Source organism: Fukomys damarensis, unplaced genomic scaffold (genome assembly GCF_012274545.1).
Source record: "Fukomys damarensis isolate Sample0158 unplaced genomic scaffold, DMR_v1.0_HiC HiC_scaffold_23, whole genome shotgun sequence".
NCBI classification, from domain to species: Eukaryota; Metazoa; Chordata; class Mammalia; order Rodentia; family Bathyergidae; genus Fukomys; species Fukomys damarensis.
Window position 1 is genome coordinate 42286113 of NW_022900935.1, and position 25084 is coordinate 42311196.

The 25084-nt window shown below is 54.0% G+C and overlaps 1 protein-coding gene across 5 annotated transcripts in view; it reads left to right on the plus strand.

Annotated features, from left to right (window-relative positions):
• The first annotated feature begins 219 nt into the window (after nucleotides 1-219).
• Nucleotides 220-25084, plus strand: part of Acot7 (acyl-CoA thioesterase 7) — a 68173-nt gene continuing 43308 nt past the window's right edge. Inside the window, exons 1-2 of one of the 5 annotated variants that reach the window (XM_010627853.2) lie at nucleotides 220-254; nucleotides 19101-19218. In XM_010627853.2, coding sequence (XP_010626155.1) covers nucleotides 235-254; nucleotides 19101-19218 — 138 coding nt within the window. In that variant the 5' untranslated portion in view covers nucleotides 220-234. Of the gene's footprint in view, nucleotides 255-538; nucleotides 707-12685; nucleotides 12780-15294; nucleotides 15362-18128; nucleotides 18181-19100; nucleotides 19219-25084 lie in introns of those variants that run through there. The other 4 variants (XM_010627852.3, XM_033767245.1, XM_033767246.1 and 1 more) reach the window with 4 other exon arrangements.

The window sequence follows — 25084 nt, forward strand, 5'->3', positions numbered from 1 at the left end:
GATTTTAGGGGCTTCCGGAAGGAAGGGACTCATTCCCTCCTCCCTGGGTGGCTCCCGCTCCCCCAGTAGCCTTTGATACTCTTCACAGTAAAGAGTAAAAGGCAGAACCGGCTGAGGAACTCCACCCCAGGAACCTCCCTCCGCCCTGTGGCCTCTGCCAGACCAGGACCTCTGTGCCAGTTGGCAGCCGTCCAGGCCTGCTGGCTGCCATGTGCCGCCAACCTCTTGGCCCAGATGGAAGCAGAGCCGAGGAGGTCAGGAGTGGGGAAGGCCTGGGAGAAGGGCTCTGGGACGCTTGTCCTCCCGCCCACTGACAGGTCACACTTCACCCTGGCTTCCTCTCATTTGCTTAGAAAAGAGCCTGAGGCTCTGTGACTTCAGGTCTTCTGGAATTCCTCACATCCCTGAACCAGAAGCCAGTCTCACAGCTTGTCTGTGGTAGAGGCCTGGCTGCTCCGGAGCAGGGCTTTCCCCACTGAGCTGGCCTGGGAGCGTCCGGCAGAGCTTCATGCCTTGTGCCGCAGGGAGCTGGGGAACCCCTGGCCGGAGTGCGCAGGATGAAGCTTGCCCGGGCTGTTGGCCTTGTGCCGCTTGACAGGCTGGCGGCCTCCAGGGGGCCCAGGAGAAGGTACTGGGTCTCCACCCAGGCCGCTGGAACCAGCCCCAAGCTCTTACTCTCCAGACCTTGCAGCATTGCCACCAGAAGGTAGGGTGACTGGCTGAACGCTGTGTCTGGGGTTGCTCCCCATCCCAACCCTCTCCAGGCTGCAGGCCGCTGGTCCAGGAGGATCTTTGAGAATTTTCCAGGTGGGGAAAATTCTTTCTCTGGGACCAGCTTGTAGGAGGCTGGGACTTTGAGGGTTTGAGGTGGGTTGGAGATCACAGCCCCTTCACTGTCACTGGAGCTCTTTCTTCTGAGTGGAGGGCCAGCAGGTTCTGGCTCCTCCGGCTCTGGGTCCCATCCTGGAAGCTGAGCTGTGCCTCTGGGCCATAGGTTGGTTCAGGCCTAGAGGGGGCTGTTCTTGCTTCAGGCTCATCTTTACCATGCCTTGCACTGCTTGCTGCTTATCTCCTTTCTCCTAAGATTTGTACTTTTATCCTCTGGACACAGGCACCTCCCCTCCTTTGTACTCCTTGTGTTGGCATGCAGCTCACAGACCTTACATTTCATCTATTAAAGTGTCCAACTTGTGATTTGCAGTGGCTCACTTGAATTGGTTTTGCAAGTGTGATAGGAAAGTCTGCTGTCTGTCACTGAGCTCCTCAAACCCTGGGAATCCGTTGAAATCAAGCTCCTGGTTAAGACAGCTGAGGGTTGAGCCATGTGTAGGGTGTGGTGGTACAAGCCTGTAATCTCAGCACACTTGGAAGACTGAGGCAGGAGGATCACCAAGAGTTGAAAGACAGCCTGGGTCAGAAAATCAAAACCAAACAACAGCAACAAAAGCAATGGGTCAGAGGTTGGAACTTTCAAACCCCTCTGATCTCTAGGGATCTGGGGAGGACCTAGAGTTGAGTTAATCACTGGTGGCCACCAATTTCTTTTTTTTTTTGCACTGGGGATGAACTTGGGACCATGGGCCTGTGAGCTAAACCCCCTGGCCTGTGGGCCTTGTCTTTCTAATGAACCAATAGCAGCAGTGAATGGAGCACCTTCTTTTGTTCTTGAAGGGGAACTTGGACACCTGGGGCTTGATCTGCAGCTGTAGGGCTGCAGGTTGGAGAGGCAGCCCAGGAAGACATGCAGGATGGGAAGAATCAGCTCACCTGCTGAGTCACCTTTGGAAGATGCTAGCGTCCCTCCCACCAGCAGCTGGCAGCTTGTTGGCTTTTTGGTGATGGCCAGGCTGGTGGGTGTGAGCCATGTCTCATGGTAGATTTGCTTTGTGTTTATTTGGTAATAATGTTGTGTATCTTTCCATGTGCCTATGCCTGACGTGCAGCTTTGGGAGAAGTCTGTTTAGTGTTTAGGTCCTTGGCCTACTTTTCCATTGATTTCTTTGTCTTTTTTAAAAATTAATTTCGGGGCTGGGATTTTTTTTGTGTGTGTGCCAGGGATCAAATTTGGGTCTGTGTGCTTGTGAGGCAGGGAGTGGAACCACTGAGTTACATCCCCAGTCCAAAATTAATTAATTCTTTTGGCGCACTTTTGATAAACATAATGATCACATTCATCGTAGAAAATTTGTACTGCTGCATAATGTACCTTGATTATTTTTTTCCCTATTCCCCTTCCTTATTTGTTTTAATGGAATAAGAGTTTATTATTTGAATTATTCCCTTCTCATATATAATATTTCTATATTAAATTTTGTCCCAGATTTTAAAAAAAATTCACATAAACAGCGTTTACTGACTTCACCTGGCCTGGTGATCCCACTTGTGTAATCCCAGCAGTCTGAGGCTGAGGCAGGAGGATCACGAATTCCAGCCCAGCCTGGGCTACTTAGCTATTTGTACTTAGTGAGACTCTGTCTCAAAGTAAAACAATGAAAAATAGGCTGGAGATGTAGCTCAGTGCAAAGGCCCTGGGTTCAATACCTAGTACCCAGAACAAAAACAAAAACAAAAAACAAGCTTACTGACTCCACTGTTTCTCAGTGTACAGTTTAGTGGCAGTAAGTCCGTTCGTGGGACTGGAGGTGACTGGAGGTGTAGCTCAGTGTTAAAGCACTTGCCCTGCCTCCTTGAGGCCCAGAGTTTGATCCCTAGCATTAGAGAAACAATCACAAAATAAAGCATACATTCATGATGTTGTACAACCATGACTGCTGTCCCTTGCCAGTGCTCTTTCATTGGATGAGGGGTGCTTTCTCCCAGCCCCTGCCCCAGGCCCTGGCAGCTGCCCTTCTACCCTCATCTCTATGAATCAACTTCCTCATTTATCTGCTTTTTTTTGGGTACCGGGGATCAAACTCAGGTCCTTGGTGATTGCGAGGCAGGCAGTGAAACCACTGAGCTAAATCCCGGCCCTTCTTCATCTGCTTTGTTACTTCTGCCGTTAGCACTGAAGAGTCTGGGTGGGTGGCTTTGGGATCAGTCCACCCCCAGGGTTGCTGAAAGTCTAGGGGGAGGTTTGCATCTTATTTAAGTGTCTTCTCATTTCTGATTTTTTAAAAAATTTAATTCTTGGGCCAGGGATGTAGCTCAGTGGTGCTGCCACCTGCCTCACAAGCACAAGGTTCTAAGTTCCATCCCCCGTACCAAAAAAAAAAAAAAAGAAAAAAAAAAAAGCCTGGGTTGATACTCATAAATTGCTTATGGCAAGTAGCTTTATTGCCATTATTCCAAACATCTTAAGGATGTCTTCCAGGTGTAGCTGGCTTGTGAGCTTTGAGTCTGTTGCAAGGTCCTACCTGTTCAGTTTGTTGGGGATGAGGAGATTCTGCCTTCTTGTCTCCCCGCTTCTTTGGTACTGTACTAGGTGTTTTGTTTTTTTTGGACCGGGGATCGAACTTGGGTCCTTGTGCTTGTGAGGCAGGTGGTGGAACCATTGAGCTACATCCCTGGCCCTGTACTAGGTGTTTTTAAGGCCCTTGGGCAATCTCCTATACCACGAGGAACGATTGTGTATCGCAGTTATGTCACACTGGCTAAAGTAGTACAATCAGCCGTAACAGTGGCATCCGACACAGCCTAGAAAATGACAAACTGTGGCAATTATTAATTTGCCACCTTTATGAACTATTCAATAACAAAATCTAAAACTAACCAGAAAATTATATGCAGTAAATAAGCCCTTGATATGGCCATTTTACCCTTTGAGGAGATTTAAAAGGGACTGTGAGCGGGGGTGCAGGATAGAGAAATAGAAGAAGAGAAAGAGAGTAAAAGCAAGGCTGGAGGACCAAGGAAGATCATGCAAATTTTAGGAAAGTAGTGAAGACAGGAGGGAAAGAGGGAAGAAATAAAGACAAGAACAGAGCAGAACAACAACAACAAAAAAACTGGAAACCATGTTCATAGTCATATACAAACAAGAACAGTCAATAAAAAGCAAAACAAAAACAAAATCAGAAAAAAGAAAAAAAAAGTACAATTCAAGGCTGTGGGTGGGCAACGTGGGAGACACAGTCGAGATCTGAGTACATGAATTGCAGCAGGCCTGTCTGCCCCTTTAGTTCCATTGAAGTTCAGGCTGGTTTCTGGTTCTGAGGCTCCAGACAGGTGTATTGTTCCTGCAACAGTTTGTGTCTCCTGCTGGCTTGAATTCCACTCTCTGCCTATCCTTGAGCCATCCATATTGTAGCAGATGGCAGGGGTTCCTTTTTCATGGCTGGATAGTACTCCATCACGTTTTGCTTTTCTACTTGTGCAAGGAGGGCATGTTGGTTGATTTCACATTTTTGTTCAGATGGACAATACTGGTATGAATTTGGAAGCCCATCAGGACATCTCTTTGGAGACCTTGTTTTCCAGAAGTGGTGGAATTTCTGGATCCTATGGAAATTCTGTGTTTAATTTTCCGAGGAACACCCAGAAAAATGGCTCGGTTACGGCTTGTGCTTAGAAGTCCCCCCAAAGCCTCCCAGATGAGGCAGGGCTTTCTTTTCCAGAGGAGGCTGAATCTCAAGTGTGTGATGCTGCGATTAAGGGCATGTGAGAACTACCCTGAGTTATTGCTTTGGCCCCGCCCTCATCCTGGTAGTCTAACTGGGACAAAAGGGGCAGAAAGATGCTGTTAAGGCCTCTTATTGCTTTTGCTGTCTTCTGCCACCATGAACTGTTGCTTGTTTGTCACCCGCCTCGGAGCCAGCCAGTTATGGACTGAAGCCTCTACCTCTAGGAACTGTGAGCCCAATAGACCTTTTCCCCATTACCTTTGGGTGTCCCATATTTTGCCTCAGGAAAGAGAGACAAATAACCAACACGGGCACCACGCCCCATTCCTCCCAGGGGTGCACCTGAGCTCTAAGTGGTCCAAGTCCTTGCCAGCTCTCTTCTTTGTGCGGGGGTCACTTGGGGTTGAACCCAGGCCCTTGCATGGGGGGAGTACACAGTTGGCAACGAGCCCCAGCCCCAGCGTCCTGTACTGTGGGGTGGGTGGGATGCAGTGGCCCCTTCCGCCCGGAGCTGCATTTCCACAGTGATTCCCGGCTCTCTGCCTCCTTCCGTGTGGTTATGGGTGGGCTGGGTATCGTCTTTGGAGACAAGTCTATTCAAGGTCTTTGCTCTTTTAGTTTCTTTCTCCAGTTCTGGGAATTGAGCCCAGGGGCTTTGCCCTGTACTACATCCCCAGCCCTCTTGTTTGCTTGTTTTGTTTTCTTTGTTTTGTTTGTTTGTTTTTTGATGGCCTTTTTGAGCTGCCAAATTGCCAGGCTGGACTTGAACTCTGGAGCCTCCTGCCTTAGCCTCCCAGGGTGCTGGGGTCACCACCATGCCCAGCTCTTTGTCCTCTAAGAGTTCTCTACAGGGCCAGAGATTTAGCTCAGTGGTTCTGCCACCTGCCTTGCAAGGACAAAGTCCTGAGTTTGATCTGTGGTACAAAAAAAAAAAAAAAAAAAAAAAAAAAAAAAGAGTTCTCTACTTCTCTACATATTGGGTACTAAGTACTAATCCTAATCAGATACATTATTTGCAAATATTTTTCCCCTTTCTGTGGCTTGCCATTGTCCTTTGCTGATACTATTAGTGCACATTTTAAAATTTTCATGAAATCCTATTTATTTTGTTTGTGACTTTAGAGTCTTAGCCAAGAAATCATGGCTGTATCCAGTGTTGTGGAGTGGAATGAACAGGCAAAGGGGATGTTATGGGAACCCAGCCCCTGCAGTGGGTCTTGGTCTCCTGTGAGAATTGTTTTGAGCTGCGATAGCACAAACCAAATTAATGAACAAAGATAGGAAAGGAGACCTAGAGGAGAAACTGAGCTTTAGGCCTGATCAGTGCTGCCCTGGGCAGCAAAGATGAAGGCACCCAGAGAGAGGGTGCTAGCCACTATTTATTGGGTACATCAGGAGCAACAGATGACGGAGAGGGTGGCAATAATCCTAGGAAGATGAGGGATTTATGCAAATGGAGATCCTAGGTCTAGGAGAAATTTATGTTGATTAGAAATTTGTCCCTCCCCAGGTGAAACCTTTCTCTTACTGCTGGGTTCTCACAGGACCAGAGTGTCTCTCTCAGCAAATGTAATCCTGACCTGGGGCAGTACAGCATCACGGGACCATTGGGGTCTCGGCCATGACCAGAGGCAAAGCAGAGTTATGGCCCCTAGGCAGGAAAGCTAGGCCTAACCATAATTTAATTGTGAAATGATTTTTCCCCAAAATTATGTGTAATTGTTCCAGACAGTGGAGCTTTCAATTTACATTTTTTTCTAAGGGCTTTATAGATTTAGGCCTCAGAGTTAGAGAGGACCAAGAGATGGAGGGAGGGAGGGGACAGAATGAGATGTGTCGCGCCCACGTGCCAAGTCCCAACAGCGAATGTAACCACTGTGTACTACAAACACAGACTAGTAATTTTTAAAAAGGCCTTATATTTGGTCCTCAGTCGTGTCTCCCCCCACTCCCCGGTGACTGAATCCAATTTTGGTAGCTGCTACCAAACTGTCCCTCACCCTTTTAAAATCTTTATTTTGAGACAGAGTCTTTTTGTTTTTTTATTTGTTTGTTTTGAGGCAGGGTCTCACTTTTTGTAGTGCAGGCTGGCTTTGAGCTTACCTTGTAGCTCAGGCTGGCCTCAAATTTGCAGTGATACTCCTGCCTCAGCCTCCCAAGTGCTGGGATTATAAGTGTGTGCCACAGGCATGTGCCCAGCTCCTGATACAGGGTCTTGATAAGTTGCCCAGGCTGGTCTTAAACTCCCAGTCTTCTTTTCTCAGCCTCCCAGGTAGCTGGGATCACATGTGTGCATGGCCTCATGCGTGTTTCTGAATTATCCTTGCCTGTGTTGAGCTGTTCTTTTGCGTGTGGACCGTTTTATAGTATCGTTTGTTTCAAAGGCTGCCCTTTCCCCATTGGCCCATCTTGGCGGCTGTGGGTGGGTTATTTGACCCTGGGTTCTCTGTGCTCTGTTTAGTTTTTTATGTTGAGACAAGGTCTTGCTGAGTTTCCTGGATAGGACTCTTAATTTGCCATCCTCCTGCCTCAGCCTCCAGAGTAACACCTCCCCTCCCTCTTCCTCCTCCTCCTCCTCCTTTTTTTTTTTTTCCCTACAGGGTTTTGCTGTGTTGCCCAGGCTGGCCTGGAACTCCTGGACTCCAGGGATCCTTCTGCCTCAGCATCCTGAGTAGCTTTGACTGCAGGGACCCGTTCCCACTCCTGTGTCCGGCTTGTTCCCCAGCTTCTGAGTCCATCCCTTCCTGAGCTGACTAGCTGTTCCGGGGCCACACTGGCTCCACAGCTGAGAACTGTTTCCGGGAAATGCCCGGGTTCTCTTGTGTGCTGCTCTATCGCAGTGTTGATGCTGGGCACCTGAGGAAACTGGGTCCCATGTGATGGACACTCTGCCTCCTTTAGTGCCAGCAGGCCCCACACGTGCCCTGCGTCTCACAAGAGCCCAGCTCACAGCGGAGTGACCCCCATGGGGCCCTGACCACCTGCTCTCTCCCCACCTGCAGTGTTTCATCAGCTTTCTCATTGCAGCCTTGTACCCACTGCACTCTTGTGTGCGTTTATATACATTTAATAGCACTTAGATTAGAATTAATTACAGAGTAGTGTACAGCTCTGTAGAATCCACCAAGCTGCTGGTGAGGTGGCTGAGCCACTTTTTGTCCCCACCTGTTGTGACCATGAGAGCCTGCTGCTCTGTGTCCCCCCAGGGCTGCGTTCACAGGTGCCTGGGTCAGGCTGCCCCTTCAGGTGTCTTGGTGTTTAATCTGCAGCTCCTGGGCGACCTAAGATGTGGAGCATCATCTTGTGTGCTTATATGCTATGTTCATTTTCTTCCTTTCTTTTTCTGGGTGTGCATCTGTGTGTGTGGCTTTTGAACTGAACCACATCCCTAGTCCTCTTTATTCATTTATTTTTATTTATTGGTACCAGGATCGAACGTGGGACCTTGTGCTAGCGAGTCAGGCAGTGACACCACTGAGCTAAATCCCCAGCCCTATTTTGTATTTTGAGGCAGGATTTCATTTACTTACAAATTGCCCAGACTGTAATGGAATTTGGGCTACTCCTGTCTCAGCCTCCCAGAATGCTGGGATTACAGACATGTCCATGTCTTTGGACAGTGTTTAACTGCTTATTTGTTCACCTTTTCTTTTCTTCTTCCCTTCCCCTCCCCCTTCCCCCTTCTGTAGGTGAGGTCCAAGTCTGCCCGGGACAAGTGCACCGCACGTACGTCTCCTAGCGCACTAGTAGAGGCCTAGCTCATGCGTTGAGCCTTGTCTGTGTCCGGCTATGGCCTTGCCTGTCCTCCCTAGTTTGATGCCTCCATCACCCATCCAAGGACACTCCAATAACCATCCTGTTAAGCCAAATATATTACTCCTCCTTTGCCACTCCCTCTTTCAAAACTTTATAAATTGCTGGCTGAACTTATTAAAAGCAGAAGCGTTCCAGAAACTCCCTGGACTCTGGTGACTCTGCGCCTTACCCTCCCAGTCTGAGTCCCTGAATCTTTGTTCTTCGAGCAAGCAACACTCTTCCCCCTTTCCCCTTCCCCCTTCCCTTTTCCTATCCTTTCCTTCCCTTCCCTTCTTTTTGGTATGGGGATAGAACTCATGACCTTGTGCTTGCTAGAAAGGCATGGTACCACTGAGCTAAATCCCTGGCCTTCTTCCCCTTTTTTTCTGGGAATGGAATCCAGGACTTTATACTAAGTTACCTCTATTATTATTACTATTATCATTATTAATTATTACCATTATTTTACTAAGATGCTTAGTTTTCCAGGCTGGGCTTTTACTTATGATCTTCTTGCCTCAGCCTCCCAAGTAGCTGGGTTTACAGGCCTTGAAGGCCATGCCAGCAAGAGCTGGAGTTGTCATTTCAGGAGCGCAGCCATCAGTGATGTTACTGTCGAAGATGAATGAGGGAGGCTGTGTTTCTCTACAGTACCAAGCTCGGTACCCCTCTGAGCCTGAGTCAGTGGTTTCTCTCCGCCAGCTGTGACCTGGGGGCTTGCTGATGCCAAGTTGTAGAGTCCATGGGCTGTGTAGGCCAAGACGCCTCAGCCTCGGGAGCTTCACCTCTGCAGTTTCTGTGTGAGGCTATAGACCTCAGGGGACAGGGACGGACCTAGGTTTGTGGCAGATGGGCAGCCCCACACTGTCTGGGTTGGTTTGCTGCAGCTGTTCCATCTCCTGTGTGGCAACACCTGCCCATGTGGTCAGCCTCTTTCTGGGGCCACTGGGTCCATTGCCCATGGGGCACCCCCCCAGCATTTGGAGGAGGATGCTTGGAATTTCCCTGGGGAGGCACAAGAGCTGCTGTGTTCCAGGGTAGGATCTTGCCAGTCTGCCACAGGACTCCCTTTCACCCCCCCAGCATTTGGAGGAGGATGCTTGGAATTTCCCTGGGGAGGCACAAGAGCTGCTGTGCCCCAGGGTAGGATCTTGCCGGTCTGCCACAGGACTCCCTCAGAGCTCCATGTTGGAGAGTGTGATACAGGGAGGGGCTTGGTAGAGTGACGGTGAGCCTCAGGCAGGAGGTTTCTGAGCGGGAGGAGTCCCACTGGGCTCCTGGGACTATGGGGCCCTCTTCTGCCTCTTCGTAGGCCAGGCCTGGGTGGGGACAGAGCTGGTGGCCAGAGTGGATGGAGCACACTGCTTCAGGCCCAGGGACCAGGCCTCATCCTGCTGACCTCACTGCACTGAAGCCACTGTAAAACCAACTGGATGTGGCCAGGGATCAGAGCCGCAAGCACAAACCCAGTATGATGGCCAGAGGCATAGCATTCTGTAAGAGCATGCACAGCAGTCTTAAGAGCATCTTGGGGTATTTGCTTTATTGAAGTATAACTTAGATAACTGCATATATTTATTTCATTTTGGGGGTGATGGTTTGGAGACAGAACTTCACTATGTGGCCCAGGCTGGCCTCAGACTTTAGGTGGTCTTCCTACCTCAACCTCCCAAGGTGAGTGTCACCACACCCAGCTAACTGCCCATTTGAAGCTTGTAATTTGATTGACTTTGATCTTTGTGTACAGCTGTGAGGCCTTCGCCACAATGGAGATGATGAACGTACTATCAAGTGTGAGAGGTGCCCTGCCCATGGGCAGCTGCTGAGCAGGCTTCTTTAGGATTCTGTGAGAATGGAGTCTCACTGAGTCCTCCCCTTGCTTTGTCTGGCCTCTGTCACTCAGAGTGATCTGCCGTGCTCTCCTTGCCCTGTATGGCTCCCCTGCATTCCCTCCTCTGGTGTCTGGTGTCGGGTGTCATGGCTCCGGGGTGGAAGTTGCCCCCCTGTCTTCTTCTGGGTCCCACCCGTGGTTCTGGGAGAGGAGCACCGCCTCTGTTCCAGGGGCCGTGGGTGATGCCTTCCCTTGGCGTTCTCTCTGCTGTGTGCCAACAGTTGTGGTGCTTCTTACGAATTCCAGCTGCCTCCTGTCTCTGATCTTTCTGTGGGTCCAGGAACTTGGGTGGGGTCCCTATCCCTTGGGCAGGTGTGGGAGCAGAAGTAGGAGAGCTGCTGCATCTCTTGGCCTTGTCTGCTCCAAGATTTTTTTTTCCTTTTGGTACTGTAGATTGAACCCAGGGCCTTCAAACTAAGCTACATCCTCAGCACCTTTTCACCTTTTTTATTTTTTATTTTGAGACAGGATCTTGACAAGTTGCTAAGTTGCCCAAACTGGGCTGGAAGTCGTGGTCCTCCTGCCTCACCTTCCCAAAGTGTTGGGTTTATAGGCGTGACCTCCATACCCAGCTTCTAGATGCCTTTAAACCTGTTGAAAATTTGCACTATTTCCCCCAGTAAAACACACACTAACCTCAAGCTTGGGGGTGCTTTCAGGATGTCCCTGATACCCTGAGCTGGTTCTCTGCCCTGCCCCAGGTCAGCTGGCATTGGTGGGAGGGGACCCTGATCAGGCCAGCATTCCAAGGAGCCAGCGGGGTTCCTGCTCACTTTAGAGCTTGGTGGTGGAGAGCTCAATACGGGGAGGGGCTTTGCAGAGTGACAGTGAGCCTCAGGCAGGAAGTTTCTGAGCTGGAGGGGTCTCACTGTCCTGGCCAGACAGCCCCTTCTTCTCTGTGGTCCACGCACACGGCATTCGGCCATGGCCTGTGGGACCTGTGCTTGCAGGCATGTGCTCTCCTGAGAGCCCCCACAGCACTGACTGCCTGGTCTGAGTTGAGGCACAGAAGCAAGTTCTAAGGGAGAGTGTACTGACATTCCGGGTTCTGTGAATCCACTGGAAGTTAGCAGTTAACCTCCCCTCTCCTCCTCTTTCTTCTCTTTGGCATCAAACCGAGAGGCACTCTCCCACTGAGCTACAGACCAGCCCATCCTTTATTTTCTGAGACAGTTTCCCTAAATTCCCAGGTTGGCTTCAAACTTGTGATCCTCCTGCCTCAGCCTCGTGTGCTAGGATTACCATTGTGTGCCACCACTCCCAGCTATGTATTTCTTTCTTTCTTTTTGTCTTTAACTTTTATTTTGTTTTGTTTTTTTGAGACAAGTTCTTGCTATGCAGTTCAGGCTGACCTTGACCTCATGGCGATCCTCCTGCCTCAGCCTTCCAAGTGCTGGGATAATAGGCATGCGCCACTACATCCAGCTGCTTGTCTGTTTAGACTGAGTTTTGGAGGCCTTTCTGGTTCAGGGAGAGGCAGCCTGCACAGCCAGTTCCCCAACCCCACCGCTGTGGGTCTGATGTGTGGTGACCGTGACTGCTGCTCTCAGGGACAGCTGGTGGACCAGGAGATCTGCTAGAGGCTGAGCAGCTCAGTGGCACCTGGGGACCCGAGACTGCCGCCCTGCTGCTTACTTCATCCAAGAGCACTTCTTTCATCTTCTGCCCATGGGAACTCACACTCGTGAGCATTTCCATGCCCCATCCCCTGCCCCAGCCCTTGCACCTGTCTGTCCACTTCCTGTCCCCCTGGGTTTGCTTTTTCTGGAGATTTGCCGTAAATTGAGGTATACTGTGTGTGGCTGTGGTGCTTGGTATCTTCTCCTCCTCACCTTTTCAAGAAAGTGTGGGCAGATAATCGTTTTTTGGGGGGGTACCGGACCTTGTGCTTATAAGGCAGATGAGGTGGTGCTGAGCTAAATCCCTGCCCCTGGTCCTTTTCTATAGTATTTTACTATGTAGATTTAACACTTTTTTGTTTGTTTACCCACTGATGACAGACACATGGATTGTTTTTACCTTTTGGGGGCTAAATAGTGCTGCTGTACAAATTTCCAGTTTTATAATTTATAATGGCTTTTTTTTTTTTTTTTTCTAAGACAGGGTCTGGCTATGCATTTCAGGCTGGCCTTGAATTCACCATGTAGCCAAGGTGGGCTCAAACCCACATTGATTTTCCTGCCTCAGCCTCCTGAATGCTGGGATCACAGGTGTGCGCCACCACACCCAGTTGTTGAAATTACTCACTTCTAAAGCTGGACCAGCCTGTGTGGACAGCTTGAGCTGGTGCTGCTAGGGAGACCTGCTGTGTTCCTCACTATTGGGGTGGGGGTGTGCCTGGCATGGAGGGGAAGCTGGGTTGCTTAGGGAGGTAGCAATGCCTGTCTAAAGGGATGGGGCCAAGTCCAAAGGGCGCAGCTCTGGGAGGGAGCAGCAGGGATGTGGGGGGCTGTGGTCACTCTGTGGCGGAGCTGGCTCCTACCAGTCCTCAGAAAGGGAGTTGCGGAGGCCTGGCTTCAGGAGGTCAAGCAGTGAGTTGGGAGCTGGAGGACCAAGGGTGCTGGGGGCGGTGGAGGTGTTGGCCAGACCTGGTCTGTTCCAGGGGGCCAGAGCTGTGGCCTCCAGGCCTTTTGGCTCCAGGGTACTCTGGGGGCGGAGTGGGGTTCCTTTCTGACTGGACAGTCAGATGTGGACCTGGCTGGCCTTCTGGGGGTGCCCATCTGCAGGGGCAGCCCTGGGCCTGGGCAGTGTGGAGGCAGCATTTGGTCCCACGCTCCAGGGAGAGGAGTGGGCAGCTGCGCCCATCTTGCCTGCCAGGCACCGTGCTGGCCCTCGGATCCTGTCCTGCAGGGGCAGCAGTGTGGGGGGCAGGGGCTCGTGCCTCACTCCTCTGCATGCTTCATTCCTGACCCTCTGGGTGCTCACCCTGCACTTGTGTGGGGCCGGGTGCCAGGGACAAAGCCCAGGCCTGGCTGTGGTGTTGCAGCCCAGGAGGTCTCTGCCCAGGACTGGTGAGAGGTTTGAGGAAGTGGCACCTGTGCTTTTAGTAGTGATTTGCCTCAGCTCTTTATCAGAACAGCCCTGAACCGGAAGTGCTCCAAGGCCTGCTCTGGGAGAAGCAGCAGGATAGCTGCTTATCTGAGCCCGTCAGCCCCTCCTGGCCCCAGTGCATCTGCCTGTCTGTCTGTTTGCCTTGTTGAGTGTGTCCTGTGTGCAGGGCCCCTCTGGCTACAAGTTCTTGTCAGTGGTGGTTTCTAGGTGGCTTTGGGGCCAGATGGAGCCCATGGGGATGACACATTTGGCCCTTCCCTAGGCCCTGGCTTGTCCCTGTCCCTGGGCCACTGTTACTGTGACTTCTTCCCACATACAGAGGGAGGGGAGAAGGAGACAGGGCAGGGTCAGGAGCTGGGGGCCTCAGTGGCGACAGAGACCTGAGGGCTGTGCAGGTTGTAGGTTTGCTGAGTGTGAGACCCTGAGGTCTGCACCACGGCCCCGGGTGTCCGGGCATGTGGCCCTTGGGACCAGCTTTCACTTGGCAGGATGCAGGCTTAGACCCGCCAGAACGTGTGTCTGTTTAAGGAGCTCTGAGCCTCATCATGACACCGCTGCGGTCAGTCGGGCTGAGCAGCCTGCCCTGCTGGGGGCAGCACAGCCTGCAGACTGCAGAGGCGACTCCTGCGTGCCTCTGCCTTCCTGCTCTCCTGGAGCAGGGGCTGGGAGGACTCAGTGTGGCCTCAGAGGGAATGATTTGTAAACAAGGTTGCTATGACACTGGCCCCTGGTAGACTCAGACTCTTTCTATTTAGATGGTTGACCCAGGAAGCCAGCGAGGTGGCCCAGCCCATGGGAGCTGGCCCTGTCCTGTGTCCAGAGCTGGCTTCGGCCAAGAACAGCAGGGATGGTGGGTGGCAGTGGCTGCTGTCCTCAATTCTTGCTCTGGACCTGAGCCCAGGCTGTTGCAGCTGCCATGCTTCCCAGCTGAGTGGTCAGCCCTGTCAGAGCCCCGTCACAGTCACTGCAGGCAGATTGCGTCTTGAGGACACCTCTCTGGTAGGCTGCTGGGCTTCGGTGGCCAGGAAAGCTAGCAGGGGCACTGTCTGTGTTGCTCAGTGGTCACCCAGCGCTGGGCAGGAAGTCCAGCCCCGTGACCTGGTGGGTTCGGGCAGAGCTTAGAGCACGCTCCTAGCCCTGTCCCCAGGGAGGTGGCAGCTGCCTTTTGCTCTAGCCTTATTCCTATGCCCGCATGGCCTTGTGTCCTGTGGCTCCCTCCCACCTGTGCCCCTGGGCAACCCAGTTCTTGGATTAGTGGGCACTGGTCCATGCCCCCACCCCTACCAAACGTGAGCCCGGGGCTTTGGGATGAGTTGTCAGCTTGTTTTGCTTGTTTTGCCCTGGGTCTGGAAGTGCCCCTAGAGCTTGTCCCGTGGCCTAGCCATTTCTCCATTCTGCCCGCTGTGGCAGGTGCAGTAGGGTCTTGGCACTGGGCACATTGCTGGAACATCCTGTGTAGGATAAGCAGTGCCACCTGGATTCTATTGGGGCAGGCAGCGGAACCACTGAGCCAAATCTCTGGCTCACCTGGATTCTGTTGGGCAGAGCTCCCCACAGCAGGATGAGGTGGAGCTGGCCCCTGCCCCCAGACCCCTGAGGTGAGGGCCCCCAGCCTCACTCCTCCCCCTGGGCCTCTGCCCTTGGATGATCTCCTCCAAGGCCTGCTCCTTAGGTGCCTGGAGTGTCTCCAAGGCTGCCACCCTGGGCTGCTGCCTGCAGCTCTGAAGCCTCCGTCCTGACCTCTCCCCTTCTCCTCTCCCCCATACAATTCCCTTAGAGCTGGCTGCCCTGCCCAGTGGGGCCTGATGGGCCTGTCCTATCCTGCCTGCTTTGTCTGCCTCATAAACCTGGGTGTGTGTGGCGCCACCACTCTATCTCGGTTATTTCTGTGTTCACTGTGATGCACAGGAAGCCAGGCCACCCCACCCTGGTTGCTATGGTTTCCACACAGCTGTAGTTAAATTCTAGCTGTGACATTTTCCAGGCAGAGTTGGAGATGCTGGCCACACTCCCAGCGGGCTGTGGGAGGGCGAACAGTGGTCAGCACCCTGCCGCTGCCCAGGTGGTTGCCCAGGGACTTGGCGTGGGCTGTGGGAGTGGAGGCAGGCTCTGGCCTCTGCAGCTGGGGCCCTGTAAGGCTCAGCTGTGCCACTCACCACTGCCTGTGCGTGGGGAGCCAGGTGCCAGGCAGGGTACTGCTGTGACAGAGGGCCACAAAGCAGGTGACTTATCCTCACAGTCTGGAGGCAGAAGCCTGCAATCCAGGGTTGGCATGGTGTGCCCCTCTGAGAGTACAGAGGAGGGCCCAAAGCTTCTGAGCTTTTGGACGCTCCTTCTTGCCTGTGGCTGCATTGGCCCAGTCAGTCTCTGCGCTGGTCATGGGGCCGTCCTCCTGTGTGTCTCATCAGAACTTCCTGTTCTCATACGGACATCACCTCCTGGATTAGGCCCCCTAATGCAGCCTGGCCTCATCCTATGGAGTCGCATCTGCAAAGATCAGGTTCCAGTAAGATCACATGAATCAGTACCAGCAGTTAGGGTTGCACTTGTCTTTTCGGGGGATTTAGTTCAATCCGGGTTGTGTGTTCTCTGGGGTTCTGGCCAGGGTGTGTGCTGTGGGGTGCCATGCTCTTCTTTGGCCTTCCCTCCTGGTTGGCATGGCCACGTGCTGGGAGGTAGCTGCATCCTGAGAGCCACAGCTGCAGGTGCTCCTGGGAGGGCCGTCAGCAGTCTGTGCCTGTGTGTGACGAGATGGCTGCAGGTCACTAAAGAACGCAGGTTTTAAGCTGTGTGTTACAGTTTTAAGACCACAGCTGGAGTAGAGTAGGTCATTGTGTAAAGTCTGGAATCTCCTGGCCCAGTCACTAGTGCCCTTCTCTGGGGCCAGCAGAGGCCCACCCCGGGCCCCTGGTCCTCTTCGTCCCACAGCTTGCTTTTACTCACCCAGCAGCACCTCTCAGCAGGCTCTGCCTGTGCCCCCACTGAACAATGCTCCATGTGTAGGTTTCATTCCTCTGCCCTATAGTGTTGGGCACTGTGGAGCTGGGCAGCCTCACATCACAGGCAGCATCTGGAGGCATCGTCTTCCCACAGAGCGCTGTCAGGGCCGGGCACACCTGTGACTTGGTGTCCGTTCTGCTGCCCTTATGGTGATGGTCCCTTTCTTCTGATATGGCCAGTGAGGGGCAGGGCAGCAGGGGTGAGGGAGGCAAGCTCCGGAGCCAGAAGTTCAGGGTTCTTTGTTTCACAGCCAGGAAGGCCCTAGAGCGTCTAGTCAGGACCCCAGGTCCCTGTTTAGGACCAGTCTCTTTTTGGGCAGCTGGGAAAGCAGTGAGTTTAGGACCCAGGCGGAAAGCAGAAGCTGAGTATCACCCCAGATGTCATGCTGAGTGTGTGACTTCCTGTCTCCTTGTCTCTGTCCTGCAGCCTGTCTGAGGTTGGGCTTGGTTGGAGTGACAGCCAGTTTATGACTTCACCCTCACTTCGGGCTCACCCTCCAGGACCCGGCCAAGCACTTTCAAGTATTTCCTCTGGGAAGTTTGCTAGAATCTGGGGGTGGCTGCTCTGCCATTCCTGAGGGTCCTTACCATCAGCCTGCTGCCACCCCAGAGGGGACGCTTCCAAGAGACGCAGTGTCCCTGTGCGCGAGCCTCAGGCCCAGCCAGGCCTGGTTGTCCAGGGATGACTGGACAGATGTGCTGTGGGATGGGAGGGTGTGGCTTGGTGAGTCAGCATCTTGGTCCCTGTGGCTGCCTGGTGAGCTGAGGAGGTTGTGCAGGAGAGGCCACCCCTGGGCTGGCACAGGATTGGCAGAGAGGGAGAGGAGACTTGGGGGCAGGCTTGGCTCTGGCAGCACCCAGCCTGGACCAGGGCACTGGAACCCTGCCTGAGCTGGCCTCTGAGGTGATGGACCTGTCACTCAGGTGCTACCCTTCCGATACCGGGAGATTTCACTTTGAAATCGGGGCCTCCAGCTACCCTTAACTGTCTGGAAGTTTTGCATCCTAGACTCCTATTCCTGGGGCCACCCCACCCCCTGCACCTCTTGGCAGATGCATGTCCAGTGTCCCTGCCACCTTGCAGTTTCCACTTGCCTGCCAAGACCTCTCCTTTTCTTTGTGACCAGTAAAGAGGGATAGGAAATGCTTCTTACACCATGGCATCATAAAAACTGGGGAAGTGAAAGCTCAGAGGAGGGGCCCACGTTCTCCTGCTCCCACACCTGCCTGTCCAGAGATGGGCGAGGGGGAGGAGGGTGGGTGCTGGTGCAGCACCCGTAGGGTGATGAAGGATGCTCAGGAATCGGGCACAGGGGCCGCCAGCTGTGGAACAGGCTCTGACTGGGGACTGAGTGGAAGTGGGGAGTGAGGTGGGCTTGGCCCGTGTGCGCTGGAATCCTCCGTCAGGAATGAGGTGCTTTGGGGAGAGGTTTGTGCGGGATGGGTGGAGCTGAGGCTCTGTTCCTGGGTGGCTGGTGGCCCTTGGTGGAGGACCATGGGGGCAGGAGGTGACCAGGCAGGCTGGGGGAGAAGCAGCCACAGAGTCTGGGTTCTGGGTGCTGACTCTGTGGGTCAGGACAAGTGCCAGGGTTCCTAGGGGAGGCATGGGGTGTTGGCAGTGTGCGGTCCAGGTTGCCCAACCCCAGGGCCTGAAGCCCCTCTGATGCCACCTGGCTCTGTGATCCAAGGGCAGGTGAAGGCACCAGGGGTGATGTTGGTGTGGGCGCAGGCAGCTGTGGGTCACATGAGTACGTCATTGGTGTCACTTGCCATAAAGGTGTGTCGTGGCTCGCTCTTGGAGCCTCTGACCAGCCCGGCCAGGGCCAGACCCGCCGGGTGCCCCTCCTCCCTGTGTCTGGCTGGCTCACTGTCATCCCCACAGGTGAGGCGGGGCTCTGATTGCCACTGTGCAGGCGGGGAGCTGGTGGGCTGAGTTTTGACTGGTTGCCCTGGGAATGGTTGGCAGGAGCTGAGCCAGGCTGGGCGGTGCTGAGAGCCTGACCTCCTGGACCTCCTGACCGCTGCCAGCGGGGGTTGCCAGGCTCAGGGGTGCTGGTCTGGGCCCCACCTGGGCTTCTGGGCAGAGCAGGCAGGGCGAGCCGGACAGGGCTGGACTCAAGGCATGTGTTCACTGTTGGCCACCTGTGCCTGGCCCACAAAGGTGGCTTGCATTGTGGGCGGTGCTCTGGAAAGGGGCTCGGCTAGTGGGCTACCATGGGAGGAGTGCCAGATGGGCTTGTTGGGGTTCCAGAGAGTTCATGGTGCGTCCATGCTGCTGGCATCCATGGCGAGGACAAAGTCTCTCCTCTCGGGGGACATGTGATGGCAGCACTGCTCTTCCTGGCCTCTCAGCCCGGGCCCAGGCCTAGAGGTCTTGACGCTGTGACCTGTGTCCTGTTCTCAGAAGAGCTGTGGCTGCCCAGTCCCTTGCGAAGTCCACTGGGGCATGGTGGCCCTGGCATTGGTGCCAGTGTCACAGTCTGTGTCTTGTGCTCACAAATTTCAGCTGATTGCTAGTGAGCCTGCTGCAGGAGATCTGGTGTGCACTGCTGAGGGCCTGTGACTTCACTGCAGGCCTTTGCTGGCCAGGGCAGACCAGTGCCTATGGCTCCAGGAGGAGGAAGCCCCAACCCCTGCCCCACCCATGGACAGGGCCCTGCCAAGTCACCATCTCAGGCGTGTGGAGTTCTCCTTCCTCTGGGAGCCACTGGTCCTTTGGGGACCTCCCTTCCCCGGGTTCGCTGAGCACGGGTGCTTTTCTCTCCCAGGGCCTCATCTCAGTGCCTTTCTCACCCACCCTAGGATCATGCGGCCAGATGACGCTAACGTGGCGGGTAATGTCCACGGTGGAACCATCCTGAAGATGATCGAGGAGGCTGGGGCCATCATCAGTACCCGGCACTGCAACAGCCAGAATGGGGTGAGCGTTGGGCCCTGGGAAAGGGTGGGTGTGGAGCCCGGGTCTAGGGTCTTCCCCTTCCGGCCCAGGCAGCCTGGCTGGGGCTTGGACTCATGCTTTGGTTGGGGCCCTGGAGAAGAAGGCAGGAAACCCCAGGGACTAACCTGCTGGAGCTGCTGGCTGCATCTCACCTCTGTCCCCCACACCCAAGACTCTGGTGGCTCCAGGGACCAAGCCTGCTGCAGCTCTGCACCGCGGCTTCCTGACCCGAAGCCCAGCAGTGATGCCCACCATGGCGCTAGCTCTCTGCTCATCTGGGCCTGCACAGTGTGAGGTGGCCGTGCAGCCTGTCATCCTCTAGCCTCGCAGGACCTGGGTTTCCTCTGCAGGCCAGGCAGGGAGCAGGGACGGGGCTGTGTCTTGCTGGGGCAGCTGCACTGTGGTGGCAGGCACAGAGGGCAGCATGGGAGTCCAGCAGCCTGTGTGCCACTCTGGGCAGAGGAGGATGAGTCCCCAGGAGGCCCCGTTCCTTCTGAAGGGCCCAGCAGGGAAGGAGGTGGAGGCTGCTGAGCCTGGCGGTTCTGATGATACTGGCACCACTTTGTGGTGTGCTCTCAGATGCTGTTTAGAACTGAAGTTGGTGGTAACTTTTTGTGGCACAAATCAAGTGGCACCATTATATTTTTTTAACAGAATGTGCACACTTTATGTGTCTGTGAGTGCCATATATGGGTGATTCTTGTAATATTTTAAGTATTTTACCTGGTGTGGTGGTACATGCCTGTAATTCTAGCACTCCGGGAGGCTGAGGCAGGAGGATTGCAAGTTCAAGCCAGGCTGGGGTGACTGAGCAATGTTGTAAGACCCTATCTCAAAAAAACCTGTTTTAACAAAGAAAGGCTGGAGACATAGCTCAAAGGAGGGCCCTGTATTCAGCTCCCAGCACAGTGGTACCTTGGTTCATGAACTCAACTCTTTCCACAATTCTGGTTGCAGAATTCATTCCCTGATTTGTGCAAAAAATTAAGTTTGTGAATCAAGGTACCACTGTACCATAAAACAAACAAAACAAAAAACCCAAAAAACCCCACCCCAAATGTTATCTCGTCTGCTTTGGTGTTCTGCAATTCTTTGTGGGAAGCACTGTATTCCCGAGCTGCACTGCAGCCCTGATCAGCAGTCTTCTGTGTTCCTCCTCTAATGGTTTGGGGGCACTGCAGGCTGTGCCCATGTAAATCCCCGAACGCCTCTGTAAATGGTGCATGTCCTGGCTGCTCCCTGGCCACTGCCCGTCTCCTACTCGGTGTGTCCTGAGAGAACAGTATTAAAATCGGGACACTTAATTACCATAATACCCTCCCAGTGTTCTGTTGACAGGAAAGCCATGGGTCTTTCACTTGAAGCCAGAAGCCAGAAATCATTACTATCAGGGAGGAGGATGCACGGGGAAGCCAGGAAAGCCACGCCTCCGTGTCAATCAAAGAATGAGTTCTGTGAAACCAATCAGGTGTGCTGCTTCAGGGAATACACGAGTGTTAGAAAGCTGAACAGCCTCCTTGCTGATGTGGAAAATGTCTAATTTTGTCATATTTATTTTGGCGGGGCAGGGTCTCGCTTTGTGGTCTAGGCTGGCCTCCAACTCATGGGAATCCTCCTGGCTCAGCTCCCTGAATGCTGGGATTACAGGTGTGCGTCACCACGCCTGGCTTTCAAAGGATGCCTGTGAGTGGCTTTGCTGGAAGCCCCTGCTCATGGCCCTTTCTGAAACCCCTGAGCCCTGAGGGACTGTAGTAACACTGCCTGTCCACAGTGAAAGCCTGTTGCTCCAAGAAAAAGATTGCTTAAGAAGTCTAGGTGTGGTGGCACTACCTGTGGTCCAACATAAAGCTCCGCTCCTTAATTTGCTGGTGCCAGGTCTCATGTCTCAGCCACAAGCAAAGTGACCAAGGCAGCTGCCCACTGGTGACGGCCTTGCTTACCTGGGGGCCGAACAGGGAGATTGGTGCTGTCTTCACACCTGACACAAAATCCATCTCAGCCCATGGCTCAAGAAATAATTCTAACTTCCACACCTTGCCATGTTGGAATTACATTTCGCAGGGCTGTGGTTGCTGCAGGTAGTGATTTCTTGTGGGCAAAGTCACCCAAAAACCTTTGGAAAGTCTTTGTCATGGTCGGTACCAGCAAGCACCTCTGGGACCTAGGGGGACCAGGCCATAGCGGACAAGTTGATCTAAGCCCTCCTGGGCAGCGGGGAGGGCAGGAGGGGCAGACAGGGCTGCAGCTGTGGTGGGAATAGCAGGAGAACCAGGGTGAGGAATGGAGACCGGAATGCAATCGGATCCAGCACTTGAGCAGCTGGAGAGAGGCTGCGTAGGACAAGCAAGGCGAGTGTGATCCCACCTGGGAAGATGGCTCAGACAGCAGAGCCCAGGACAGCACAGAGTGGACACAGCAGCTGCAGGGCCTAAGAGGGTCGCTTCTGGCTTTCAGAGACATTCGGCCTCCTGTGGGTGGGAAGACGCAGGCAGGCAGCAGGCCTCATCAGTGTCTTACATTAAGGAATTGCTACGCATGCTGGGCATGACGGTGCACACCTGTGATCCGAGCACTCTGGAGGCTGAAGCAGGAGGATTGCCATGAGTTCAAGACCAGCCTGGGGTGCATAGTGAGATGGAGGCCGGCCTGCACTATATAGTGAGACCTTGTCCCAAAGACTAAAGAAAGAAAAGGAAGAAAAATTGCCATGCCTTCATGAGCCACCCCCATCAGGCAGACTATGGCTCACTGAAGGCTCAGTTGATCATGAAGAGTTTTTGGCAGTAAAGTTGTTGTTGGTTTTTTTTTCCTGGAATAAAGCATTTGTAATTAAGATCATTACATTGTTCTGCAGGCACAATGCTCTCACTGAAGGCTCAGTTGATCATGAAGAGTTTTTGGCAGTAAAGTTGTTGTTGGTTTTTTTTTTCCTGGAATAAAGCATTTGTAATTAAGATCATTACATTGTTCTGCAGGCACAATGTAATCGCACACTGACAGATGTAACTTTTAAATGCGCTAGAAACCAAAAAGCTTGTATGACTCGCTTTACTGTGATACTCGCTTCCCTGTGGTGGCCTGGAGCTGTACCTGGGGGGCCTCCAAGTGCCCTTGAGGCTGGCGAGCCCAGCAGTGTGGCCTGGAAGCTCTCCATTTCTAGGTGGCAGCTTGTCACCCTGTCCTGGCAGGGTGGAGGTGACAGGATGATCCACAGGATCTTTAGGAGGAGTGGCCTCCTTCGAGGGGGCTCCACCCCCTTGACTTGAATCACTTCCCAGAGGCATGGTCTCACAGCACAGCACAATGTCCAGCCCTGACCATCCCCCTGAGTAGAAGGCTGCGCGTGGAGACCGAGCTGTGCCGGGTGATGAGCAGAGCTGGGCATGGGGTCCTCCAGGTTGGTGGGGTGTGGCGGGGGAGCCCTGCTGTCTGGCTCTCTTTTTTGTTTGTTTGCTTGTTTGTTTTGAGTCAGGGTCTCACTATGTAGTTGAGACTGATCTGGAACTCATTATTGTTGGCTGATTCTGTCTTGTGGTGATGGTGGTTGGGTTTGGGCTCCTTTGCAACCAGGCTCATCGAGAGTGCCCTCTGGTGGCTGTGGGGAGGACAGACCTCAGCCTGTGAGGCTGGAAGTCTGGAGATGGAAGGTGAGGGCCCCCAGGCGGGCCTGGGCAGAGAGGATGGACACTGGGGTGGGGGAGCCTCCAGTGAAAGCCTAGGGGACACCAGTGCCACCGGCGGGTGTAGAAGTGGTCACTGACATTGGCTAAGCACTTGCCACTTGAAAGCTCTGAAGTGCTTTAGGGTGTGTAATTCTTATAACACCCCTAAGAGATGTCATACTTTGCTGTTCCCATTGTTCCATTGCACAGGTGAGGAAGCTGAGCCATAGAGAGGGCCAGCCCCAGGCTGCAGGTAGAAGGCCTGGGCCAGCACGTTCCTGCTTTAGGCCCTGCTGCTGCACCCCTGGGTGCTGGAGGGGTATCTGGTCCCAGCCCAGGAGGGTCTGTGAGCTCCAGGCACCTGGGGTGACACTCCCCAGTCCTAGGTGGCTGGACGCTGACCACGGAGGGACTTCGCTGGAGCCCTGGAAGGGCGTTCGTTAACCCTTTGTTGTCTGCACTGACAAAGCAGTGCTGAGAGGCTATGCCGCTAGCCCTGGTGGCAGAGCAGTAAGCAGCAGAGCTGGGATTTGAACCCAGGACTCATGGCTGTTCTTTTGGGCTATTTCTGAAACTGCTTGCCTGGCCTGAGGTCCTGGGGTCCATAAGGAGCCCATTCTGGTCACCTGGGGTACACAGCAGAGGGCATTTCTGGGGCACTGAGCAGAGTGCTCATGGCTCCTTCCTGGTGGGCTACCCTGTCCCTTATGGCTCAAAGCTGGGAGTTGCAGGGTGCTTGAAAACAGCAGGAGCAGGAGATGCCCGCAGCCCGCACTCTAACGTGGGATTTCTGGGTCCCATCAGCCCCTATAGGAGCCTGGCTGACCCAGCATCCAGCACCCAGCTGGGAAACGGCCCCTCAGTCACAGTGGGGCTGATCTCATGTTGCCGGGACCAGTTCCACAGTTGCGGCAGCCCAGCCGCACTCAGACCTCCTGATGCCAAGCAGGAAAGCTCCTCTCCCAGGGTCTGTGAGCAGGAAACCAGGCTGGGGCTGCCATTCCTGTGCGTTTCCAGCCAGGAGGAAATTGGACTCCAGGCTCCTAGGTGGCCTGCAGCAGGCCTCCCATGGTGGCTCTGGTGTCCCTCTGCCAGGCCTGGCGGGCACGATGGGAGCTCAGTTCCTCCCAGCCGATGGGGACTGAAAGGAGAGCCTGATCTGGGGTTCCTGTCCCCTCCCACCCTCCGGGAGGCCCCAGACCTGCCCTGGACATTCCCCACTGACTTGCCCCGTCTCCCTCCGTCCCCTCTGGGTCGGCCTGCCCAGCCCCTTCATGCCTGTCTGGCACCTGGTCACTCACATGTAGCTCAGTGTCCTCCTGGCTCTGCCCCCTGGGTCCCCTGCCCTCGCTCCAGGTGAGGAGGCCTTCTCCTTGTCACCCCATCTGGTTCCCATGCTCAGTGATGGCAGCAGTGTCCCTGCATCAGAACGGCCACTGCCAGTGCCAGATGTGTTTGTGGCCTGCGTGGGCGCCGCTTGCCAGTCGAGGACGCTGCCTCCTTTCCGCTCTTGGCTTTGCCAACAGTGCTTGGAAGGCTCTGGGAGGGATGCTGCTGGGCCAAGTGGTTCTGGCAGACTCACCCTACTGCGTGCACCCACTGCCTTTCCAGTTGCTGCCAGTGGGTGGCGGCATCGCTACGCGTGTGGTGGGCGCCTTCCCGATCTGCCTCCATCCTCCTCCCTCATTTCTCCGCGCCTGCGCGTTGCGACTGTACGTCAGTCTGGGCCGCGCACCAGCCGCGTTCCCCTGTGCAGTCTCCAGCCCAGCCCCATGGGCCTTGCTGAGACCGTCTGTCACCGTGATGACGGGCAGTGGCGCTGTCACAGGACCCCCAGCCTGAGTGCGAGACCAACCTGGAAGGAGACCCAGGTCCCTGGTGGGCTTCAGAGAGGCAGGCCCAGGTTGGGGATGTGCTCAGGAAGGTACAGGCTGCTGGTAGGGCACACCCTGGGGCTCGGGCTGGTGCATGACCTTGGGCTGCTTGCCGCCTGCCTTGCAAACCACCCACCACATCCCGGGCAGCGGAAGGGACTCATCCACACCCCAGCGTCCTGTGAAAGGCACCCACTGCCAGACACTCCAGTGATGAATGGAGGCTCATGTTGTCACTGCCTGTGTCATTCAACTGGCAAAGATGAAAATAAGTTGATCCTGCCAGGCATGGTGGTGCACGCCTGTAATCTC